This window comes from Thamnophis sirtalis, unplaced genomic scaffold, assembly GCF_051295495.1.
Source record: "Thamnophis sirtalis isolate CommonGarterSnake01/CBP01778 unplaced genomic scaffold, rThaSir2_p1.2 scaffold_15, whole genome shotgun sequence".
NCBI classification, from domain to species: domain Eukaryota; kingdom Metazoa; phylum Chordata; class Lepidosauria; order Squamata; family Natricidae; genus Thamnophis; species Thamnophis sirtalis.
This window is the reverse complement of record NW_028261395.1, coordinates 4,205,555-4,225,768: the sequence shown is the minus strand read 5'-3', so window position 1 is coordinate 4,225,768 and position 20,214 is coordinate 4,205,555. Positions and strand designations below refer to the sequence as shown.

Genomic DNA, 20,214 nt, shown 5'->3' with positions numbered 1-20,214 from the left:
TTACCCAACCAATTATCCCATTGTGGTTAAACTTAAGAGCTGCTGTGTAGGTGTGGGTAGGTACATGATATATGCACACGCATACATACATTCTACTATAAACCTCTTTATATATAAAGCAAGAATTAAAACAACCACATTCAGATAAAAGTCAATCCCAATCACCATATAAAATACATGTGAGTATTACAGACATTTCTTGCCAATAAAACCGGTGCAAATTTATTATCAACTTATGTTTCCCCAGCAAGAGCCGTAATATGGTAGCTGTGTTTTGGACATTATTGCACAAGCCAGCATCCATGCCTCTATGAACCACATAAAAAAGACAAGTCAACTCTGTGGCTTCAAGACAGGAAATCGAATTATGGACAGAAATGCGTCATGGCAGCAGAATTCCCAGGGCTGCTCAAGATTCATAAATTCACCCATGGGGGTACCAATTTCTTGAATGATCTTCCATTCCAATGTTATCGCACCAGTACAAATTATTTCCAGATGCTTTGGAAAAGGAAAACTCCGAGATGCTTCAGCCTTCCATTCATCCCCTTTTTAATCTGCGTATCCAAATCTAGGTAAAAGGCTTGGGTTGTGGGGGGGGGGGGTTCAACAAAAAGGAGGCAAGCCACATTGTCAAACGTGGATCTTCATCGCAAACAATGCTGAGGCATTTTGACAGATTTTGAGAGAGCTGAAAAACGACATTAGAGAGTTTACTGCGCCACATCATTTGAACCATTTCTGCGTCCTGTTTCAGTGACTTTCTTTCCTTTCCCCCTGATTACAAGTTGTTTCTAACATTGAGTGTCCTTCTTTCCTTTCCCCTGGATTACAAGTTGTTTCTAACATTGAGTTCATTTGCTTGCACGCTACAGTACTGGGATCCCATCGCATTTAACAACATCATCACGATCACTGAAGGCTGTTTACTAGAGGCTTTTCAATTTGCTAGGAAGACAGAACATTTCTGAACGAAAATTCTGTGATTCCTCTCTCCCTCTACTGGAGAGAGAGAGAGAAAAAAATCAACTGTGTAGCAGACTTTGCAATATCTGTTTTAGGCCAAAAAAAAAGGGGGGGGGGGCGTTGGCACGTCTGTCATCTTTTGCTGTGGCTGTTTGGCTCCCCAACCAAGAGTTCTTCGCCTCTTTGATCCAGTTCTCCAGTTACCAGATAAACTATGGTTCCGTTCGTCCAACTTTCTTGTTTGGGCGGAGTGTCTCTGCTCCCTGGTCCCGGGGAGGTGGGTGTGATCTTGGCCAGGCGTGCGCAGCACAACAGTGCGGAGCTGAGTACCATGGAAAACCCACAAAGCAGGAAAGAGGCAGTGTAGTTGCCGGTTGTATCCACAAGCCAACCTGTAGGCAACACAAAAGATTCATTCATATATTTGGATTAGTTCACCTACTTTTGTGCATCACCCATAAAGTCCTTCATGGTAGTGGATCTGGGTACTTGAGAGACCGCCTCCTGCCAATTACCTCCTCGCGACCTATCAGATCACACAGATTAGGCCTCCTCCGAGTTCCATCCGCCAGTCAGTGTCGACTGGCAACCACGCGGAGGAGAGCCTTTTCAGTAGTAGCTCCGACCCTTTGGAACGATCTCCCCGTGGAGATTCGTACTCTCACCACCCTCCAGACCTTCCGCACAGCCCTCAAGATCTGGCTATCCCGTCAGGCCTGGGGTTAAAGATTGTAATTCGTCCCCACCCGAATGATGAATGTTGTTTGTATTTTTAATTATGTACTGTTTTTATATGTCACTGTCTGTATTCCCTTCCCCATAAGTTGTAAGCCGCCCTGAGTCCCCTCTGCGAGGTGGCGCAGTGGTTAAATGCAGCACTGCAGTTCAGCAGTTTGGCTGTTCAAATCCCACCAGGCTCAAGGTTGACTCAGCCTTCCATCCTTCCGAGGTGGGTAAAATGAGGACCCAGATTGTTGTTGGGGGCAATATGCTGACTCTGTAAACTGCTTAGAGAGGGCTGAAAGCCCTATGAAGCGGTATATAAGCCTAACTATTGCTATTGCTATTACAATTACAATTACAAAATTACAATCAGGGCTCATTGGCAATCAGCTACAATGATGGGATTCTGCCAGTTTAACAACCGGTTCGGTGATCACGCGTTTACGCACATGCAGAGTTTTTTTAAAAAAATAATCTTTATTGGTTATACATTTTTTTAAAGAATAAAACATACAAATATAAATACAATTTTAAACATACACCCTCCCCCCCCCGCGGTGACAGTCATTCACAGCCCAATTTTTTTCCCCCTTCCTCTTTGTTTAGTCTCTAACCAGCATCCTCTCGTTACAAAGTTCAGGGATCTATTACAATACCCACGTTCACTTTTAGTTCCCATTGTTAACAGCTGCTATTTAACTTTCCCCGTTTTAAGTCCCTGCTGTTCTCTCTTGTCGCCCACATATACCATAAGTTCCAGCTAAGATAATGTTCTGTTTCTCCTTTCTCCCTCAGCCAACCCGTCATTCTATCCATTTCTGCACATTCATAGATCTTTTTAATTATGGCATCTTCCGACGGTATGGTAGTAGATTTCCAAAATAGTGCATAAGTTATTCTTGCAGCCACAATTATATGTAGGCTCAAATGCCATATACTCATGTTTTCTGGTTTTATGCTTAGTAAAAAAATTCTCGGGTTTCCATTCTATGCTTGCCCCGGTAACCTCTTTTAGCCATTTTTGAATCCTTCTCCAGTATTTCGTGGCCTCAGTACAAGACCACCAAATATGGTAAAATGTGCCATATGCAGAGTTTTAAGAACTTACCTTCCATGTTACTGCTGGGGAGTAACACAGCTGAGGCGTGGCGATCCGCTCTACTGCTGAGAAGATATAGATCAGTAAAGTGTAGGGGTGGGAGAGTGGGCGCAAACCGGTTTGCTCCCAGCTGATCATCGGAGGAAATCGGTTCACTCCCACCTGATCGTCAGATCTACCGGTTCACCCAAACCAGACCGAACCGGTCGAATCCCACCCCTGGTTAGCTGGGTTTATATACAATGGAAATATGCTTATGGTTTACACTAGAAAGCATGGTGTGCAAATAATAATAATAGCACTTAGAGCAGTGTTTCTCAACCTTGGCGACTTTAAGTCCTTTGGACTTCAACTCCCAGAATTCCCCAGGCTGGGGGATTCTGGGAATTGAAGTCTGTAGGACTTAAAGTCGCCAAGGTTGAGAAACACTGACTTAGACTTACAGCACTTTACAGCCCTCTCTAAGTGGCTTGCAAAATCAGCAAGAAGAGTGCATATTACTCAATTTCCCTATTTTCCAGGTGGCTGGAGAAGATATGAGAACACACTGCCCTCTCGTGTTGAGTTTATGAACAAATCACACTTTTGATTTGATTTTAAGGTTTAAGGTTTAATGGATTTTTGTATGCCGCCCAATCCCGAAGGACTCTGGGCGGCTTACATAAAAACGATTTAAAAAATATTAAAAGGATTTAAAATACAAAGACAAAGCGAATTAAAAGAACACAACATGCACTCAATCTTAATGGGGCTGGAACTCAATCAAGGATCAGCAGCCCCAGGCCTGCCGGAACAGCCAGGTCTTAATAGACTTTCGGAAGGCCGAGAGAGTGGGGAGGGTCCGGATCTCAGAGGGTAGATCGTTCCTTAGGGCTGGGGCAGCTACAGAGAAGGCTCTCCCTCCGAGGAGCCGCCAGACAACATTGTGTAGTCGACGGCACCCGGAGAAGGCCCATCCTGTGAGATCTTATTGGGCGGTGGGAGGTATGTGGCAGGAGGCGGTCATGGAGATATCCAGGTCCTAGGCCATGTTTGCCCAAAGAACTGGGCATCTATCTGTTTGGGGATCTGTTATTTCATGTGTGTTCATATATAAATGAACGTTTATAAACATTTATAACATTTATTCCATACAGTCAGTTGTGTGTTATTTTAAAGATCCCCATCATATATTCCTATAAGTGTAGGCAGCTTCAGAGATTCATGACATCCACAAAGGCCCTTCAGAATGCCTTCCAAGGAGGGAAGGAGAGAAGAAAGGAGGGAGGGAAGGGGGAAGGAGGGAGGGAAGGAAGGAGGGAAAGAAGGAAGGAGGGAAGGAGAGAAGAAAGGAGGGAAGGAATGAGGGAAGGAAGGAAGGAAGAAGTAGGATTGTTGTAAGATAAGATGGGTTTATGGGATGGTAAGAAAGCAACTTCAAGTATATTGTCAACTGTAGGGGAGAAAAATTGTTACAAATACATATTATTAATAACAGTTATGAGATCATATAATTGTGAATGTATATATGAGAAATAAATTTTTTTTTTAAAAAAAAAGCAAAAAAAAAAACCCAGAATGCCTTCCAAATCTCTCTCAGTATGTTGGTGAAAATAAATAAAAAAATGGAATTGTGGTGCATCCTTTCAAGTAGACTTTTACATCGTTGAAAAATGGAAAGAATTTTTCCTTCTTAGTCCCCCAAAACCAAATCAAATCAAACCTTTATTGTCAATGCACAACATGTGTACAATGAAATTGAATGAGCCTCCCTTGGCGCACCTCCCCTCCCCAAAAAAAACGGCACATGAAGATTGTAGATGGGGATATTGAGGTAGACAAGCTTTTTTTCTCCTTAAAAAGACGCATTGCTTGTTCAGCGAAGTAATCTGTTTGCTGGAGATCAGCAAACTTGGAGAAGAGGAATGAAAAAAGTGAGATAAGGAAGAGATCTGGAGGACATTCTTCCTTGTGGACAGTATATTGTGAGGTACTAGACCAGAGGTGGGTTGCTGTTGGTTCGACCCCAATAGGCCGAACCCGTAGTAGCGGCGGTGGCTCCGCCCACTTGCCCGGAAGCTTCTGCGCATGCAGATAGTCCAGATTCTCCTTCTATTAGCCTGGGGGGGTGAAAGTCTACACCTCTCAGAGAGGGCCCGCAACTTGGGTGTCCTCCTGGATCCGCAGCTGACATTAGAACACCATTTGTCGGCTGTGACCAGGGGGACTTTTGCCCAGGTTCGTCTGGTGCACCAGTTGCGGCCCTACCTGGACCGGGAGGCACTTCGAATGGTCACTCATGCCCTCGTCACCTCAAGGATTACTGCAACACACTCTACATGGGGCTGCCCCTGAAGAGTGTTTGGAGACTACAGTTGGTCCAGAATGCAGCCGCGCGAGCAATGTTACATCTATCCTCCGCGAGCTGCACTGGCTCCCTATTGGTCTCTGGACGTTCTACAAGATGCTGGTGATTACCTTTAAAGCCCTACATAGCCTTGGACCTGGATATCTGAGAGACCGCCTCCTGCTGCATACCTCCCACTCACAGGCTAGGCCTCCTCTGGGTGCCGTCGACCGCACAATGCCGGCTTGCGACCACTTGGGGGAGAGCCTTTTCTGTAGCTGCTCCGGCTCTGTGGAACGATCTGCCTGCAGAGATCCGAACCCTCCGGACAACTAACCAGTGGAATATCTTGTCTTGAGAAGTTGTGGGTGCTCCATCACTGGAGGTTTTTCAGGAGAGATTGGGCAGCCATTTGTCCCAAATGGTATAGGTATAATTTTCATTCAGCTGGGTGCTCACAGGAGGATGGCGGATAAGCAGATGTAGGATTCGGAAAGACCCAGGAGTTTATTGGGAAGAGAAAGCTTGCACTTGAAGGTGATGGTTTGCAGATGAAATGGCTGAAATGGATTTAGACAGCTCTAGTGGTGATTGAAAGGGATGCGGTCGTGCGGTGGCTCAGTGGCTAAGACACTGAACTTGTTAATGGTTCCACCACAAAACCGCAAAGCCCTTATCTGCGCCGACATAAGTGCGGAGGGCAAATCCGCGCCGTTCGAAGCGCTAAGGAAAAACGCGACCCTACCGCGATGACATAATCGCGGAGGGCAAATCCATGCCTTCCGAAGCACTCAGCACCCTAAACCTAACCCTAAACCTAACCCTAAACCTAACCCTAAACCTAACCCTAAATCTAACCCTAAACCTAACCCTAAACCTAACCCTAACCCTAAACCTAACCCTAAACCTAACCCTAAAGCAAACCCCTAAACCTAATCCTAACCCTTACCTTAATTTAAATCGGCTTTCTGCCGCCACGCTGTTTTAAAGCGCCCTTCCGTCGCCGCGCTGTTGTCGCGGCGGTGATGACACGCTGTGATGACGTCGCGGCTTTAGCGACGCGGTTTTATCACCGCTATTTTGACGAGCGCGGTTTTGTCGTGCCACGCTTGTTAATCACAAACATTGGCAGTTCAAGTCCCTAGTGCCGCATAACAGAGTGAGTTCCTGTTATTTGTCTTAGCTTCTGCCAACCTAGCAGTGTGGAAAGTACGTAAAAATGCAAGAAAAATAAGGACCACCTTGGTGAGAAGGTAACAGCGATCTGGCTGCAGGGCCACGCTAGAAACAGCAAAGGATTGGCCCACAGAGCCTCTGCCAGCGAAAATGGAGCTCGGGAGGGCTGTATGTGACCCTCCAGGCTCCATTTTCCACCACAACGGCCTCCTGCTACTCTCTGCCAGTAAAAATAGAGCTCAGAGGGCTGCATGCAGATGATCAGAAAGGTTGGCAGTTCATCAGTTCGAATCCCTACCGCCACATAACGGGGTGAGCTCCCGTTGTTCGTCCCAGCTTCTGTCAACCTAGCAGTTGAAAAGCACGTCAAAAATGCAAGTAGAAAAATAAGGTAACTTATAAGGGAAGGTAACAGCGTTTCATGCGTCTTCGGCATTTAGTCATGACAGCCACATGACCACGGATAGCGCTAGCTCTTCAGCTTTGAAACGGAGATGAGCACCGCCCCCTAGAGTCAGGAACGACTAGCACATATGCACAAGGTGAACTTTTACCTTTAGTGGTGATTGAACATGCACTGATGGAGATAAACCGATGGTTTTAATCCAGGAGAGATAACGGTTGACAGAACTGAATGAAACCATATTCGACAGGTGTGTATATAAACATATTATTCTGATTCACCCCTCCTTACTGACCTGCAACAGGTGGGCTGACCAGGTAAGGGACGGCATGAAGGAAGTAAATCATTCCGAGGGCGGAGGATAAGGAAGCGCTCCCCACCACATCTGCTGTCACCACAGGAAGTAGAGTGATGTAGGCTCCGTCGAAATAGCCAAAGGTGAAAGAGAAAGGCAGCAGGAGTGAAAAGCTTTGGAGAACCGGAAGGAAGAGGCAACAGAGGCCGTCCATGGCCACTGCAAAGAGGTAGCAAATGTAACGGTACTTCTTCAAACACCTGTGAGGGAAGAGTCAAGAAAAGAAAGGAGAGAGTTAGTTGTGATGAGATCCCCTTTCTTCAAGGGAGTGGGATGTCCTTGATGGTCTTGTGATTCCATCTCCCCCCTACACAGATTTTTTTTTATTCTGAGAGACCGCCTCCTGCCACATACCTCCCAACGACCAACAAGATCCCACAGGTTGGGCCTCCTCCGGGTGCCGTCAGCTGGTCAATGCCAGCTGGCGGCCCCTCGGGGGAGGGCCTTCTCTGTAGCTGCGCCGACCCTGTGGAACGATCTTCCCGTAGAGATCCGGACCCTCACTACTCTTCCGGCCTTCCGTAAAGCCACTAAGACCTGGTTGTTCCGGCAGGCCTGGGGCTGTTGATCAGTATCCAGCCCCACTCTAACAGTATGCATGGTGTGAAATTTTAATACCTACATTTTTTATATATGTTTCTTTTGTCTTGTCTGTGAGCCGCCCAGAGTCCCAAGGGAGTGGGCGGCATACAAATGTTAATAAATCTAATTCGAAATCCTTCTTACGACCGAACGCATTCTGCTCCAATTGCTGATTGACTTATGGCTGCTGTTTGGAAGACCGCCTACTGCCAATTACCTCCCATAGACCCATTAGATCACACAGATTAGGCCTCCTCCGGGTTCCGTCTACTGGCCAATGTCATCTGGCTACTACCCGGGGGAGGGCCTTCTCTGTGGCGGCTCCGGCCCTTTGGAACGAGCTCCCCGCAGAGATTCGGACCCTCACCTCTCTCCAGGCCTTCCGAAAAGGCCGTTAAAACCTGGCTGTGTCGGCAGGCCTGGGCTCGATGAGTTCCCTTCCCCTCTCGAATTGTGTGGCTGTTGGTTGTTTTAAATTCCATTGTATTTTTTGTTGTAGTTCTTTGTGTTTCCCTTCCCTTCCCTTCGGTTTGTGCATCGGCGTGAGTCCCGCCGGGAATAGGGTGGCATATAAATATTTGATTTGATTGATTGATTTGATTTGATTTCATTTATATGCTGCCCTTTTCCCCAAAGGGGACTCAGGGCGGCTCACAATTCAAATCAGGGAAGGGGGGTACAGACAGAAAAAAAAAGATGAAACATAACAATACATAATTTAAAAACACACAACAGTCATACCATTCGAGACGGGGGCAACAGCTCTTTAGCCCCAGGCCTGTCGGAACAGCCAGGTTTTAAGGGCTTTGCGGAAGGCCTGGAGGGTGGTGAGGGTTCGAATCTCCACGGGGAGTTCGTTCCAGAGGGTCGGAGCAGCCACAGAGAAGGCTCTCCTCCGGGTAGTCGCCAGTCGGCATTGGCTGGCAGATGGAATTCGGAGGAGGCCCAATCTGTGGGATCTAATTGGTCTATTGGAGGTAATTGGCAGCAGGTGGTCTCTCAAGTACCCAGGTCCAATAAAATGAACCTTGAACCTTGAATCTTGAAACCAAGTGCAGAGCCTTAAGTGGATCATTACTTCAGGAAACTGTGATTCCTACTTTGACCAAGGGAACATTTGATTTGTGGAAAAGCAGCAGGGAAGCGGCTTCTCTCATTCCACATTTCAGCCCTGGCTGTGGACTAGGATGCACACACCCATTCAAAGGAAGGTCTGAGCCTTCAAATAAAAATAATAATATGGGAGCAAGGAAAAACAAAAAAGGAATTAACTGCGTCAGGTTGAGAGGGGGACCATCACAAATCATGCTCCTTAAAGCGGTGGCTGAGGGTAGCTGGGTGACTGGGATGAGGACCCGGATTGTTGTTGGGGGCGATATGCTGACTCTGTAAACCGCTTAGAGAGGGCTGAAAGCCCTATGAAGCGGTATATAAGTCTAACTGCTATTGCTATTGCTATTAATCAATTTTCAAGTTTGCCTGAGTGACAGGTCACTTTGCAGAGATGCTTCATGGATCATCCAACAGGCAGGGGTGTTAAACTCAAGGCCTGGAGGCTGGATCCAGCACGTGGGGTGCTTAGATCTGGCTTGTGGGGCCGCCGTAGAAACAGCAAAAGACTGGCTTGCAGTGCCTCTGCCAGTGAAAATGGAGCTTGGGAAGGCTGCGTGTGACCCTCCCAGGCTCTGTTTTCAGCTGCGACGGCCTCCTGCTGCCCTCTGCCAGTGAAAATGGAGCTCGGGGGAAACACCACCTCCCCGAGCTCCATTTTCACTGGCAGAGAGCGACAGGAGGGTTCACCGACAAATGCCCGCTCGACAAAAGCGCGCCCGACGAAACCGCGATGAGAAAACCGTGAGTTCGAAATCGCGCTGATGAATGAGCGCAGAAGCGCACCGACAACAGCGCGCCAACAGAAGCGCGCTCTAAACATAACCCTAAACGTAACCCTAACCCTTACCCTAACCCTTACCTTAACCCTAATCACGCTTCTGTCGGCGCTCTTTTGTCGGCGCGCCTTTGTGGGCGCACTGTCAACGTCATGGTTTTATCGCCGCGGTTTTATCGGCGTGCTGTTGTCGGACGTGCATTTGTCAGGTCACGGACAGGAGGCCGTCGCAGCTGAAAACGGAGCTCGGGAGCCCGTTTTCGCTGGCAGAGCGCTCGGGCCACCACAGACGCCCCTACACGAGTGACATCAAGATGGCCACGTCCCCCCCTGGTCATGTCCCCCCCCAATAACCACCACCACCACCCCGAGGTCAAACACAACCTTGATGCAACCCTCAATGAAATGGAGTTTGACACCCCTGCCCTTAGGGTTATCTCAAGAGAAGGTGGGAAACATTTACATTAGAAGGAGAGAGCAGTTGAGGATGGCTCTCTTGGGTCCGCAATGCGCTGCGAGTAGTCCAAAGGCTGCGTCACAAAGAAAAGTCTTCTGCAAACAGCTCCTGGCACCTCCACTAGACCGATTAGATCCCACAGACTAGGCCTCCTCCGAATTCCATCCGCCGGCCAGTGTCGACTGGCGACTACCCGGAGGAGAGCCTTCTCTGTGGCTGCTCCGACCCTTTGGAACAAACTCCCCGTGGAGATTCATACCCTCACCACCCTCCAGGCCTTCCGCAAAGCCCTTAAAACCTGGCTATTCCGACAGATTCACTGCCTCTAGTTCGAATGGTATGACTGTTGTGCTTTTTAACTATGTATTGTTTTGTGTTGTTACTAAACTGTCTGTATCCCCCCTTCCCTTTTTGAGCTGTGAGCCGCCCTGAGTCCCCTTAGGAAAAAGGGCGGCATACAAATGAAATAAACTCAAACTCAAACTCAAGGAGAGCATCCAAGTGCCTATTGCCCTGGACTATCTCCTTCTCCCGTACAGCCATCCACTTACCCACTTTTGTATGCCGCCCGGAGTCCTTCGGGAGTGGGCGGCATACAAAACCGACACAGAAACCAATAAACCTTACCTCTGATCCGTGAGCCATCCGAAAGTAATGTTGCCGACGATGTCAATGACTCCAAGGACAGACATGAGAAAAGCCGCCTGTTGGTGGCTGACTCCGACACTTAATGAGTAAGGCACCAGGTAAACAAAGAGTGGGCTACAGCCGTAAGCCATGAATAAGATGGACACCGCAAGCACCACAAACTCTGGGGTCAGTGCGAAGTTGTACTCCTGCTGCGAGCAGCGGCACACCCGCTTGTGAGACCATAGCTTGACCATAGGAGAACAGAAAGACCACTGCTTGAAGTCCGGCTTCGGCGCTTCCAGCTCACGCTCCGAGAATTCCAGCCTGTTCTTCTGGTCCTCTTTGACGGCAATTGGCCTCATTAAGGCGCCGCAGACGCAGAGGTTCAAAACGAAACCGCCCAGGATGAGCAAGGCGCCGCGCCAGGAAAAATGCTCAATCAGAAGCTGGACCACAGGAGCCAGGATGAAGGTCCCGATGCCGCAGCCTGACATGGCAATTCCATAGGCCAGGGCTTTCCTCTTGTGAAAATAGTTGCCCACCATCGCTACGGCTGGAGAATATGAAAGAGCAAACCCCAGTCCTGGAAAGAGAACGACACAGACGTACAAAACAGGCAGAAGGTCAATTAACTGCAGCAAGCTAGAGGGAATGAGTAGTGAAAACACGGTCCACCGACAAATGCGCGGACGACAAAAGCGCGGCGACAAAAGCGCGGCGAGAAAACCGCGGATGTCGAAATCGCGCCCACATAGGCGCGCCAAGAAAAGAGCGCCGACAGACGCGCGCCATCAACAAACAACACGAAAACAACACAAGAACCCTAAACCTAACCCTAACCCTGACCCTTACCCTAACCCTAACCCTAACCCTTACCTTAACCCTAATCGCGCTTCTGTCGGTGCTCTTTTGTCGGCGAGCCTTTGTGGGTGCGCTGTCGACGTCGCGGTTTTATCGGCGCGCTGTTGTCGGGCGCGCATTTGTCGGGTCACGGTGAAACACTGTGTGCTTGTTTTTCAAAACTTATCCTTCCGGTTTTGGGTTAATCTGCCTTTTAAAACATCTTTATGACAATGAGTTGAAATAGAAGAGTGAGCTAGCATTTTTGCTGACTTTAAATCTTAAGAGCCAGTATAAAGGCAGTATGCTTTATTTTGGTTTACTGTAAGGCTAAAAGTCCAACTTATATATAACACAGTCGAAACCTACTATTCCATCTATCTTCTATTAATCTGTTTATATCAGATGCCAATCATTAATATCTCTAAAGCTTTGCATTCCATAGATATTTCATTTCTCATAATAAATCCCATCTATAGCAGGGGGGCCCTGACCCTCGGGTTGTGGCCCACTACTGGGCCACGGCCTATACCCGTGATGGCAAATCTATGGCCCATGTGCCACAGGTAGCACAGAGAGCCCTCTCTGAGGGTATGCTAGCCGTTGTCCCAGCCCAGCTCCATCGCGCATGTGCACTCCTCCCACTAGCAAGCTGGTCTTTGGGTCTCTGATGCGCATGCATGGGGGCAGGTCCTTCCCCGATCTCCACAGTTTCCCCCCCCCCCAGCACACCCTACCTTTCTCTTGCATTCCTGCTGCCCGTGTCTTCCCCGATCTCCACAGGTTCCACCCTCCGCAGGTGCGTCTCCATGGCAGGAAGGGAGGACAAAGCCTGGGAGCGCTGGGGAGAAACTATGGCGATCGTGACCCCCCTCCCACTCCCCATTTTGGACCTGAAAAGCCTCCTGCATCAACCTGGAAGCCAAAAGTGGAGGGGGGGCACATGCGCAAGGGTGCATGGACAGGGAACACACACGCATGAGTGGGGGCAGGGTGCTCACATTGCATTTTGGGAACTGGGGCACACGTGCGTGCATTCACGCACACAGGGACGTGCTCTGTACGCTCGGCACCAAAAAGGTTAACCACCACTGGGCTATAGGTGGCGCAGTGGTTAGGGTGCAGTACTGCAGGCCACTTCAGCTGACTGTTATCTGCAGTTCAGCGGTTCTAATCTCACCGGCTCAGGGTTGACTCAGCCTTCCATCCTTCCGAGGTGGGTGAAATGAGGACCCAGACTGTGGGGGCGATATGCTGACTCTGTAAACCGCTTAGAGAGGGCTGAAAGCCCTATGAAGCGGTATATAAGTCGAACTGCTATTGCTATTGCTATACAGAACCGGGCTGCACATGTGGCAAGCTGGTGCAAGCATTGGAGTGCACAGCTTAACTTACACAAATTGAGCTGCGTACACATGTGCGTGCACCTCATCCTGCTGCTCACACAGACCGGTTTACCCTCCCCTTCCTCTAACAAAGGTTAGAGACCGCTGCTCTATGAATATTTTATAATGTCGTCAATAAATTAAAAAAAACTAGGAGAGAGGGAAAAGCAGAGGAAGAATTGGAGGGAATGCAAGAGTAGGAGAGAGGGGAGGAAAGGGAAGAAGAGGGGAAGAGCAGAGGAGAGGAAGGGGAAGGAGAGAAGGGAAAGGAGAGGAGGAAGGAAGAAGGAGAGAAGAAAGGGGGGAAGGAAGGATGGAAGGAAGGAGAGAAGGAGAGAAGAAAGGAGGGAAAGGAAGGAGGAAGTGAAGGAGGGAAGGAAGGAGGGAGGGAAGCAAGGAGGGAAGGAAGGAGGGAAGGAAGGAGAGAAGAAGAGAAGAAAGGAGGGAAGGAAGGAGGGAAGGAAGGAGAGAAGGAGAGATGAAAGTCGGGAAGGAAGGAAGGAGGGAATGAAGGAGAGAAGAATGGGGGAAGGAAGGAGGGAAGGAAGGAGGAAAGGAAGGAGAGAAGGAGAGAAGAAAGGAGGGAAGGAAGGAGGGAAGGAAGGAGGGAAGGAAGGAGGGAAGGAGGGAAGGAGAGAAGAAAGGAGGGAGGGAAGGGGGAAGGAGGGAAGGAAGGAAGGAGAGAAGGCGAGAAGAAAGGAGGGAAAGGAAGGAGGAAGTGAAGGAGGGAAGGAAGGAGGGAGGGAAGCAAGGAGGGAAGGAAGGAGGGAAGGAAGGAGAGAAAGAGAGAAGAAAGGAGGGAAGGAAGGAGGGAAGGAAGGAGAGAAGGAGAGAAGAAAGGAGGGAAGGAAGGAAGGAGGGAATGAAGGAGAGAAGAATGGGGGGAAGGAAGGAGGGAAGGAAGGAGGAAAGGAAGGAGAGAAGGAGAGAAGAAAGGAGGGAAGGAAGGAGGGAAGGAAGGAGGGAAGGAGGGAAGGAGAGAAGAAAGGAGGGAGGGAAGGGGGAAGGAGGGAAGGAAGGAAGGAGAGAAGGCGAGAAGAAAGGAGGGAAGGAAGGAGGGAAGGAAGGAAGAAGAAGTAGGATTGTTGTAAAATGAGATGGGTGTATGGGATGGTAAGAAAGCAATCTCAATTATATTGTCAATTGCAGGGGAGAAAAATTGTTACAAATACATATTATTAATAACAGTTATGAGATCATATAATTGTGAATGTATATATGAGAAATAAAAATTTATATTTAACAGATGCATTTACAGACAATGCTTCCAACCAAGGTTGATGGAGAAGTGTTGGCCCAATACATCAAACATCCATCACAACACAAGATTTTTGTTCCTTGTATAAACAGGTTCTTGGCAGCATTTCAGTGCAACATTTCTGCAAAAATTGTTATTAAATAGCAGGGGGTCTAAGCAGTAAGCTCACATCACTACAGCTACAGTGCAGGCTTTAATAAGTCAGCAATTTTTGCGTAAACATTTCTATGTCTCATTTTGAACTAGGAGAGAACAATGGGATGCTTTAGATTTTGTTCTGTTTTTAAAAGGAAGGACTCAATTCATTGGGAACGAGACTCTGGACAGTACAGTCTGCCACAAGTAAATAGCAATAGCAATAGCAGTTAGACTTATATACCGCTTCATAGGGCTTTCAGCCCTCTCTAAGCGGTTTACAGAGTCAGCATATTGCCCCCAACAACAATCCGGGTCCTCATTTCACCCACCTCGGAAGGATGGAAGGCAATTAACCATTAAATGTTAAGCCCTCATATATACCCAGATGAAAAACAGCAGTTTGATTGTATCCTAACTTCATGCCCAGGATTACACTCCCGTGCATTGTATACTGCAGATAATAGAACAGCTCCCAGGAATGTGCGCATAAACAATCGTATCCATGCCAAAAATAATACCTGTAAGAATGCCCAAGGAAAGGTAGAGATGCTCCAAGGTGGTGGCAAAGGAACTCAGGATAAATCCAGCCGATGCGAGAAGTCCTCCAAGCATGATTCCCACTTGGCTAGAGACATGATTGCTGATGAAACTCCCAAGTGGAGCTTGAAAGGAAAAGAAATAGCAATGGGACTTATATATCGCTTTACAGTGCTTTACAGCCCTCTCTAAGCGGTTTACAGTGTCAGCATAGTGGCCCCCAACAATCCGGGCCGCCATTTTACTGATCCTGGAAAGATGGAAGGCCGAGTCAACTTTAAACCGGTCTGAATCGAACTGCCGAATTGCAGGCAGCCAAGAGGCAGAGGTAAGACTGCATTGCTGCATTCTAACTACAGCACCTTTCATACCAGAAAAAGATTATTTCGTTTAAAGCCGTGCCAAAGCTTCATTTACTTTAACTCTCCCCTTTACCCTCTGTTGGAATTTGTATAAACAGTTGTTTTTTTTGTTCCTCCAAAGGAGAAAGATCTCTTTTGCATAAAGTTCGACTGGGCGGAGAAAAGTAATTCTTATGTTTAACGTAAAATAAAATTTTAAAAGAGCATCTTTCAGAAGTTTAATTTCAAGGCGATTGGAGAATACTGGCAAGGCTTTTGTTTCACATAGCAATAGCAATAGCAATAGTTAGACTTATATACCGCTTCATAGGGCTTTCAGCCCTCTCTAAGCGGTTTACAGAGTCAGCATATCGCCCCCAACAACAATCCGGGTCCTCATTTTACCCACCTCGGAAGGATGGAAGGCTGAGTCAACCTTGAGCCTGGTGAGATTTGAACAGCCGAACTGCTGAACTGCAGTCAGCTGAAGTAGCCTGCAGTGCTGCATTTAACCACTGCGCCATATATGTGTCTGTGTGTCTGTGTGTTCCAGTATAACTCTGAAATGCCTCGACCAATTTCAACCAAACTTGGTACACTTATTCTCAGGAAGCAAATACTGTGGGGTAAGACACCTCTGAAAACCCCTCGGAGTGTATGTTCTGTTAAGATACAGCCTGTTGTGCCTTAAAATGGCTTCTACTGTACTGCCGTAAAATGGCTTCTACTGTACAGTGCAGTGGAGTTGCCATGGTAAAGGCTTCACAGTATACTCCACAAGGGGACTCCCTCTGGTAAGGGGGGAAAATCCCACATTAGAAATTATGTTTCTTCTGGACATTTTCCACCTATAAATAAATATCCGGGCAACGCCAGGTTATTGGCTAGTACATAATACAAAAGAGCAGAAATATAAGCATTAGTGGATGGAAGATTGCATCATATGCTAGATAATACTGTACAGTACATAAATACTTACCACATAACATAGTAGCGCAGTCTACAATGGAATGGATCCAAGCTGTCCGGGCATAATCTTGTGCAAAGTAAGTCTGGAATTCCACAAAAAATATTGAGATACATCTGAGGAAAGGGGGGGGGGGGAAGAAAACTTATCACTGGATGTGATACCACCAGAGTGAAAGAAAGAAAGAAAGATCTACTAATTCTAGAACTAAGCCAAAATCTCTAAAAAGATATGCATGTTTAAAGATATGGAGATGGTCTCTTCAGCATACAAATCTTGCAGCATACAATATCTGCAAATCCAGCCTCCAGATCAACCATCATTCTAAGATAACAGTAGCAACAAACGTTTCCCTAAATGCAATGATTTTCACACAGATTGAACAAGTGTATGTAAATTTAAGAACAAGGTTTACTTCTGGTTTTTGGCCAAAAAAATAAAAAATAAAATAGCCAGTAGTTGGAACAATGGATTCCCTTTGCCACTGCCATGTTTGTTTTACGACCAGATTTTCTTAACGACCACCACATAAAATGTTGTGAAATCAGGTCAGTCAAATGATGACCCACTTCACCATTGAAATTGCCAGGCTTAACTATGGTTGTAAATCGAGGAAGTGCTTATAAAAGTGATGGCGAACCTTTTCAGCACCGACTATAGCAATAGCAATAGCAGTTAGACTTATATACCGCTTCACAGGGCTTTCGGCCCTCTCTAAGCGGTTTACAGAGTCAGCATATTGCCCCCGACAACAATCCGGGTCCTCATTTTACCCACCTCGGAAGGATGGAAGGCTGAGTCAACCCTGAGCCGGTGAGATTTGAACAGCCGAACTGCAGAACTGCAGTCAGCTGAAGTAGCCTGCAGTGCTGCATTTAACCACTGCGCCACCTCGGCTCATATAGTGAAACCCACCACTGAATAGTATGGGTAATTAAACTTTATTCTAAGGCAGTATATAACATCTCTGCATTGAACTCAGCTTCTTCCTGTTACACTAACTTTGAGCAGTTTAGATTATTCCTAATCTTAAGCATAGGCTTAAGCATAATTGATCGTTCTTGTGAACCCTGGCTGAAGGCCACAGAAGCTGCCATTCAAAACTTAAGTAAGGAACTTACATGTGCATGATAAAGTTTCAGTGAAACTACAAGGAGAGCAGAGAAACAGCAGAAATGTAAAAGATATTCCCACAAATAAAGAGCCCACAACTTGTCCGCTTCTCTTTGTTTTCATCCCGGTCGTTAGAAATCATCAATTACCTCCACTAGACCGATTAGAGCCCACAGATTAGGCCTCCTCCGAATTCCATCCGCCGGCCAGTGTCGACTGGCGACTACCCGGAGGAGAGCCTTCTCTGTGGCTGCTCCGACCCTCTGGAACGAACTCCCCGTGGAGATTCGAACCCTCACCACCCTCCAGACCTTCCGCAAAGCCCTTAAAACCTGGCTATTCCGACAGGCCTGGGGCTAAAGAGCTGTTGCCCCCGTCTCGAATTGGTATGACTGTTGTGTATTTTAAATTATGTATTGTTTCTGTGTTGTTTTAATTTTCTGTTTGTATCCCCCTTCCCTGGTTGAGTTGTGAGCCGCCCTGAGTCCCCTTCGGGGGAAAAGGGCGGCATATAAGAGCCAAGGTGCCAAGGGCAGCATATAAGAGCCAAGAGCCAAGGTGGCGCAGTGGTTAAATGCAGCACTGCAGGCTACTGCTAGATCAGCAGTTCAGCGGTTCAAATCTCACCGGCTCAGGGTTGACTCAGCCTTCCATCCTTCCGAGGTGGGTAAAATGAGGACCTGGATCATTGGGGGCAATACGCTGACTCTGTAAACCGCTTAGGGAGGGCTGAAAGCCCTATGAAGCGGTATATAAGTCTACTGCTATATAAATAAAATCAACAACATTCAACAACATCATCCGCAACGTTGAAGCGAAGGACAGGATTAGTAAAAAATAGAGCAAAGGATCATGGCCACAAGGTTTACCTGGTCACAGCTCGAGTGCAGATCGTAACAAGGAAGCAGCCGATCACAATCATCCATCCCCAACCGCCATCGGGAGGGGGGGTACTTGAACGCTTGTTTGCCGCAGGCATAATTTGATGAGGAATTACCGCTTTTTAAACTGAGGTAAAGTTATTTTAAGAAGGCGACTGCCAGCTGAAGGCAGAAATGCACAGGGAATACTACCTGTTACAAGGATTATTCGGTATCTGAAACAAGGAGAACAAAAGGAAAAATATATATTAAAGCCGGCCATATTTTTTTTTGTTCTCTTAACAAAAATCAAAAAGCATTTCTCAAAGGTTAAGTTATACTTCTAGCTCCAAGGATTGCGAGATACAAATTCTATACGTTGTTGGAAGATAGATAAATCTAGATAAATCTAGAGAGAAATCAAGATGGCCCAGTGATCTAAAATGCCTGATTTGATGTTACTGGTCGATCTAAATTGACATAATAACAACTATTGAAGAACCTCAGTGGTTTAAGAAAAAACAAAACAAATGAAGGTCACTATTGAGGTTCGAAGAACAGATGAGATGTGAGGCGGCTGAGGTGAGTGAAACGCCAACAGATAACTGTTGTGACTCAGCAGAAGCTTGCTGTGAGTTGCGTCGGGATGCAGGAACAATGAGCAGCTGTTGCTCGTTGGGGTCGTCTTCTGCAGATAAGAGACGGATGGCGCCACGCCTTAGTTGCAGAAGTCAACGTCGTTTGTGGTTCATCGTTCGTTCGTTCGTGAGTTCATTTTCGAGATTCAAAGAGGTTTAGTCGAGCGCGGTTTTGTGGTGGAACCGATTCTGCCTACTGCCAGGAGTTTAATCCTGACGGGCTTAAGGTTGACTCAGCCTTCCATCCTTCCGAGGTTGGTACAATGAGGACCCAGATCATTGGGGGCAATACGCTGACTCTGTCAACCGCTTAGGGAGGGCTATAAAGCACTGTGATGCGGTATATAAGTCTACGTGCTAAATAATCTGAATTTAAGCAATAGAGGACTTTTAAAATAATGACCAGGACTTTAAGCATGAGGATCATATGATCTCTTTCCATCCTTCCTAAAACCAACCTTTTGTTATCAGTTGAAGTTTCCAGATTAGAGACAAACGTTGAGATGGGAGTGGGGGAGAGGTTTTTGGAATAGAAGACCTCCAAAGTCCTTTCCAATTCTGTTATTCTGTTGCCCCATGTAAATTTCATTACTATACTACCCTTGAAGTGGCCAGCACACGCATCATACATAGCTTTATCTTCCAGAAAGGAATGCTGTCAACATACCAGAAAAGCTGATCAAAGGTGTTCCTGTCCATTGTTTTGATCTAGGAAATCAGAGAGAGTTCTGGATCCACCAACACTTTTTAAAAAATGCGTACCTCCTCCTTCAAGTCCATTCAGGACAGACAGATCTACCACATCTTTGAAGTTACACCTTTGGATCCGATGTCCATTTGTTATCTCTCATCTAGTCCATTCCTGCCTGCAGAAAGGCATTTGGGGAACTTGGCCATTTTCTGAAGAAAAAAAAATAGACAAATAAATCTGGGTATCATCAACTTCTAATCTCCAGATCATAACCGCCAGCAATTCCATGCAGATATTGACCTACACCGGAAACAAAATTGAATTGAATTGAATTTTATTATTTGTATGCCGCCCTTCTCCGGGAGGGACTCAGGGTGGCGAACAACTCAAAAGGGGAAAAGGGGAACATAGAACAGAATACAAATGATTAAAATAAGCAAGAATCACACAACCACACAAGTCGAGAGTGGAGGGGAACTCATCAACCCCAGGCCTGCCGGCAAAGCCAGGTTTTGACGGCTTTTCGGAAGGCCTGGAGGGAGGTGAGGGTCCGAATCCCTGCGGGGAGTTCGTTCCAGAGGGCCGGAGCTGCCACAGAGAAGGCCCTCCCCCGGGTAGTAGCCAGGTGGCATTGGCTGGTAGACGGAACCCGGAGGAGGCCGACCCTGTGTGATCTAATGGGTCTTTGGGAGGTAATTGGCAGCAGGCGGTCTCTCAAGAAAAATGATCTTTTCCAGATTAGCATATTGTACAGATGTAATCTGATTGATGCGATGATTATTTCTTCCCGCTAGAGAAACGGAATTAGGTCGGAATATATTCTCATACACTTCAAAAAATT

General features: G+C 47.0%; 1 protein-coding gene across 1 annotated transcript; it reads right to left on the bottom strand.

The window, feature by feature from the left end:
- Positions 1-86: 86 nt before the first annotated feature.
- SLC16A12 (solute carrier family 16 member 12) lies at positions 87-18,273 on the bottom strand. The gene is made up of 6 exons (XM_087701810.1): positions 18,054-18,273; positions 16,084-16,187; positions 14,745-14,888; positions 10,603-11,188; positions 6,989-7,248; positions 87-1,358 (listed from the first exon to the last, which is right to left on the bottom strand). The coding sequence occupies exons 1-6, from the start codon at positions 18,161-18,163 to the stop codon at positions 1,099-1,101; spliced, it is 1,464 nt and encodes a 487-aa protein (XP_087557936.1). The 5' UTR covers positions 18,164-18,273; the 3' UTR covers positions 87-1,098.
- Between the last annotated feature and the right edge of the window lie 1,941 nt (positions 18,274-20,214).

What these genes read in the sequence shown, in the direction of transcription:
- SLC16A12 (XM_087701810.1), bottom strand. Translation starts at nt 18,163, where the DNA reads ATGCCTGCGGCAAACAAGCGTTCAAGTACCCCCCCTCCCGATGGCGGT. An exon ending in CTGCGCTACTATGTTATGTG is followed by an intron (nt 14,889 to 16,083) that starts GTAAGTATTTAT and finishes TTTCCTTTCAAG; the next exon opens with CTCCACTTGGGAGTTTCATC. An exon ending in GGATGGCTCACGGATCAGAG is followed by an intron (nt 7,249 to 10,602) that starts GTAAGGTTTATT and finishes CTTCCCTCACAG; the next exon opens with GTGTTTGAAGAAGTACCGTT.